The sequence below is a fragment of the Prunus avium genome, chromosome 2 (assembly GCF_965620075.1).
Source record: "Prunus avium chromosome 2, drPruAviu1.hap1.1, whole genome shotgun sequence".
Lineage (NCBI taxonomy): Eukaryota > Viridiplantae > Streptophyta > Magnoliopsida > Rosales > Rosaceae > Prunus > Prunus avium.
In genome coordinates, this window is record NC_142285.1 from 14,245,988 (window position 1) to 14,250,949 (window position 4,962).

At 38.5% G+C, this 4,962-nt stretch overlaps 1 protein-coding gene across 1 annotated transcript; it reads right to left on the reverse strand.

Moving 5' to 3' along the window:
• Positions 1–1,410: 1,410 nt before the first annotated feature.
• On the reverse strand, positions 1,411–4,186 carry LOC148296547 (uncharacterized). Its single transcript, XM_088248561.1, has 2 exons — positions 3,244–4,186; positions 1,411–1,415 (listed from the first exon to the last, which is right to left on the reverse strand). Exons 1-2 carry the CDS (start codon positions 4,184–4,186, stop codon positions 1,411–1,413), a joined length of 948 nt encoding a protein of 315 aa, XP_088104687.1.
• Positions 4,187–4,962: the final 776 nt, after the last annotated feature.

The following is a 4,962-nucleotide window of genomic DNA, read 5'->3' on the forward strand; positions in this document are numbered from 1 at the left end:
CAACTTCAATTCTCGCAAGTGCATGAAATGGAAGTGCTGGAAAGTAACAATGGCAGCAATCAACAAGTTGTGAAACAATGATTGGGAAGTGTTAGAGCCTTGGAATCTACCACTAGTCTTCCTATCCAAGTTATGAATGCATAGAAATTGACTCAAGCTCATCAACAATAGATTATCGCATACAAGCCTATGGTATCTAGGTGCAGGATGCATGATTCTCCTAAGGCATGTGATTGTGCATGGTATCTACACAACACGTGATCTCTAATATGCAACCTAAGCATGGTATCTACTTAGAATAAAGCATACAAGAGTCATTAAGTTCCTTGAGAATATGATAATCACACAAGTCCTAAAACATGGTATCTGTCCTAGTCAACCTATGGTTATTAACCCCTTGAATGATTCTTAGGCCATTCATGTGTTGCTTGTGAAAGGAGAGTAGAATTGGTGAATCTAAACCCCTTCCCAACCTGTGCTAGATGCATAAAATCCTAGTTAGCTACTCCAAGAAAACATACATCAAGCACATAATAAACTGGAGATTAACAACTTGGCAATGAAAGCAAGGAAATCAATTAACTATGAAATCATCCATAACATTGAATATTCATGACTAGGGCTTCATCCTAAGCCCTAACTAAATGGATTAGTAATACATAAAATAAGAAATACATAGATAGAATAAAGAGAATAGAAGAACTAGTTGGTGGCAGCAAGGTAGTTCCCAGGACAGCTCCAAGCTCTCCCTCCTTTGCAGCTAGCTCTCTTCTCTCTTTGTGGTGAATCTGAATGTGTGTATGAGAGTAATGGATGAAGTGAATGTATGTGTCTCTCCCTCTTGACTGAGCTGCAACTCTCTAATTATAGACAGCCAATTCGTCCTTTCCTTGGCTGGTGTAGACAGCCCACCAGAAATCCTGGAAACTGCTCCTTGATTTGTGCAAACATGTTTCCCCATAATTAAGCATGCCTTGTTTTACTCCTTGAGACTTCCAATGCTGAAATGACTCCCTAATTTTCTCAACATGTTTGGCCTAAAGTCAGGTACAACTGAGGTGAGGCACTTGGCTTAAAGGAGGTGTGGAACACAAGGCTCTTTAGCTGGCAGCTGCATATTAAAATCCTCCTGAGCATGGTTCAGTGTTTGACAGGTTATGGACTCCAGATATGCTCAATTGGGCTGAATGTTGGATATGTTATACTAGACACCAATTGGAACAACCTCTATGAAGGACATCTCCTCATATGAGTTGTTCAAGTTGCTGAAATGAGGCTTGCAAGGTGACCTACGAAGCTAGACTGACAAGGAGTGTGGCCCAAATTGGGTCTGTCTTTAAGCTTATATTCCTCTTGTGCCAATCAGCCCTTAATATGCATGGATTGTGTCAAATTTTATCTCTTGCTGTCTTAACCTACAAAACACACAAACATAGGTAAGTGACTCAAAATAAAGAGAAACTAAACAAAATTACTAAGTAAAGAAGGCATGCAAATGTGTGAAATTATGAACTTATCATAAATCCAAGTTCGTCGACTACAAGGCCTGAAGTGTTATCTATCCAATCACACCTCAAGACTGGGATTCTAAACTTTTGGTAGTCAAGGTCCCAAATTTCTTGAATAACCCCATAAAAACCCATATTGGAGACAATAGGGTTTTTATCCTTGGCACTAGCAACTTGCATAGTATGTGCAAGTAAATAAACTCCACTATTTTGGATAGTTCGCACATCATCTTGTGCCTTGGTGTTAAATTTGACACCATTAATAAGATAGCTCGTATATGATGGCACTGCCATGCTTGGACTAGCTGCTAACCACCTCAAATTTTCTGATACGCCATTATTGTCTTCCCCATTAAGTTTACTTTGAACCTGCAAATTAAACATATATCTTAACTCAATCTAACATATATACAGAAAGAAAGAAAATTAAAATAAGTTCAATATGTCATTCAATAACATATATACCTTAAAGCGTAGCCATTGAATGAAAGTGCTATTGTGCTTATCTTGTAGCCACTTTGTTCTCTTTCTAAATTTTGGATAAGTGGTCTTGATGTGGATCATATGTTCCCTACAATTGACACAAAAAAATCACGCATTACGGTCCCTTGTATATAAGATAAACATAAGGAGTAATAATATTTAAAATGGCTACATATGAAAAATTAAAGTCATACATACTCGATATAAGGTAGGATTTCCTCCGTATTCTCCAAGACATATAGATGTGCCTGGTTCAACAAGTCTAGATCAACTAAGCTCACTGTGCAACCTGATAATGGCTTTGAAACTCCCATCTTCTAGCTTGAAGGCACTCCAACTGTAGTAACATCAGATAAATGCTCGGTACAAAACTCTACAGCTTCTTCAGCTATATACCGCTCAGCAATGCAACCTTCGGGACGAGTACGATTCTGAACATACCCCTTTAGCACTTTCATATATCTTTCAAACGGATACATCTATCTAAAATATACTGGCCCACATAGACGAACTTCTCTGACAAGATGTACTACTAGATGAACCATTATATCAAAGAATGAAGGGGGAAAGTACTTCTCAAGCAAACACAAAGTAACTACTACATCTTCTTCCAACTTATCTAGCTTGGAAACATCTATCATCTTTGCACATATAGCATTGAAGAAGAAGCACAATCGAGTTATTGCATACCTTGCAGGCTTGTCCAAAACAGAACGAATTGCCACAGGGAGCAATTGTTGCATTAAGGTATGACAATCATGAGATTTAAGGCCAAGAAGTCTTGAATCTTTTAAAGATACAAGATTTTTTATATTTGAAGAATAACCTTTAGGAACCTTCATACCATAAAAATAATTGCAAACCGCTCTCTTCTCTGCTCTTGACAAATTCCAAGGCCCTAGAGGCAAGCGAGTACGTCTTTCTCCATACTCGGGTTGCAAATCAGTTTTAACCCCCATGTTCAATAAGTCTAACCGAGCAGCAATCCCATCTTTATTTTTTCCAGGGATCTCTAGCAATGTACCAATGATACTATCGCAAATATTCTTCTCAATGTGCATAACATCTAGGGCATGCCTCACAGGGAGGTATTTCCAATACTCGTGATCAAAGAATTTTGATTTATTCTTCCAACAAACTCTGTCACCATCATTCTCACCAACACTTCCCCCATTTTTCGAGCCCCATATGTAATTAATATCTTCGACCATATGCAGCACTTCTTCTTTGGTTAATGGCTCGGGAGGCATGCCATATTTAGGTTTCCCATTAAAAGTTGCACGTTGCCTCCTATATGGATGATTGATTGGTAACCACTTTCTATGCCTAATGTAACAAATTTTGTGGCCATTTTTCAACCTGTGACTAGGTGTATCATCGCCGCATATTGGACAAGCTTTATATCCTTTAACGACACAACCAGATAAGTTTCCATAGGCAGGAAAATCATTAATTGTCCACAGTAAGACACCTCTGAGTGTAAAGTATTCTCCTATGTGGGCACCATACACTCCTCTAATCCCATCCCACAGAGATTTTAAATCATCAATCAAAGGCTCTAAGTAGACGTCTATATCATTTCCGGGCTGTTTAGGACCGAAAATCAGTAAGGTCAACATCATGAACTTCCGCTTCATGCATAGCCATGGTGAGAGATTATATGTAACTAACATAACTGGCCAACAACTGTATCTGCTACTTAAAGAGCTGTGTGGATTGAATCCATCAGATGAGAGAGCCAATCTCAAGTTTCTTGGCTCATTACCAAAGTCGGGCCATTTTTCATGAACAAGTTTCCAAGATGGGGAATCCGCTGGATGAGACATATGACCGTCAACTGATTTTCTTACAGCATGCCAAGTCAAACTCTTAGCTGTCTTATGTGATTGAAACATCCTTTTAAACCTTGGAATTGGAGGAAAATACCACACCACCTTCGCTGCCACACCCTCTTTCAAGAACCCATCTTTGGTTTCCTTCCACCTTGAGATACCACAAGTAGGACAATTAGTTGCATCCTCATACTCCTTCCGATACAAAATGTAGTCATTGAGATATGCGTGGATTTTCTCATAACTCATCCCTAAAGCAGACAAAGTCTTTTTTGCCTCGTACATAGAGGAAGGTAGTGTATTTCCTTCTGGAAGCAATTCTCCTTGAAGTATCAATAATTTTGTACAGCAAACATCACTCATCCCATGTTTTGCTTTCAAATTATATAACTTCACCAAAGCCGACAACTTCATGTACTTACTGCAACCAGGGTATAAGGGTTCATCGCCATCCCCAATCACGTTGGCAAACTCATAAGGATCAGATCCAATATTGGCAAAATCATTATCATCCATCCCTAATTCTTCAGAAACATAACTGAACCTACTTTGCTCATCTTCTTCCACATTTCTACTAGCATTGGTAGTCCATTCCCAAGGTTCTCCGTGCCATGTCCAAATCTTATAGCTTTGGTCAATTCCATTAAAGTATAAGTGTTCCCTTATAATTCCAACCCCAAACAATCGAATATTCCCGCATTTAACACATGGACAACGAATCTCAGTTGTATTTCCAAGATTTTCTGACTCAAAATTCAAAAATCCTTCCACCCCTAACTCATATGCATTCGATCTTCTATCCGCATGCATCCATGACTTATCCATCTCACACTCTACAAAATCATATATATATATATATATATATATATTAAAGTGGAAAGACCATCAATGAAACACTACCTCATTCAAATAGCAGAGAACAAATTGAAAATAAAATATAAAACATGAACAAGATGACGGTTTTTACAAAATAATCGTCGTTTAATATAAATTCAGACAACGGCATCTATAGTTACCGTCGTCATTAAGATACCCAAACCCATAAATTTGTATGGGGTTCTGGTAGCCTAAAGATGACGTTTAATGGAGAAACAGTCGTCTTTAGGCTACCAGTTGCAGCTTAAAACGCAGACGACGGG

Bases quoted from the DNA above. Each gene is read 5' to 3' on its own strand.
- LOC148296547 (XM_088248561.1), bottom strand. From the start codon at position 4,186: ATGAGTGATGTTTGCTGTACAAAATTATTGATACTTCAAGGAGAATTG.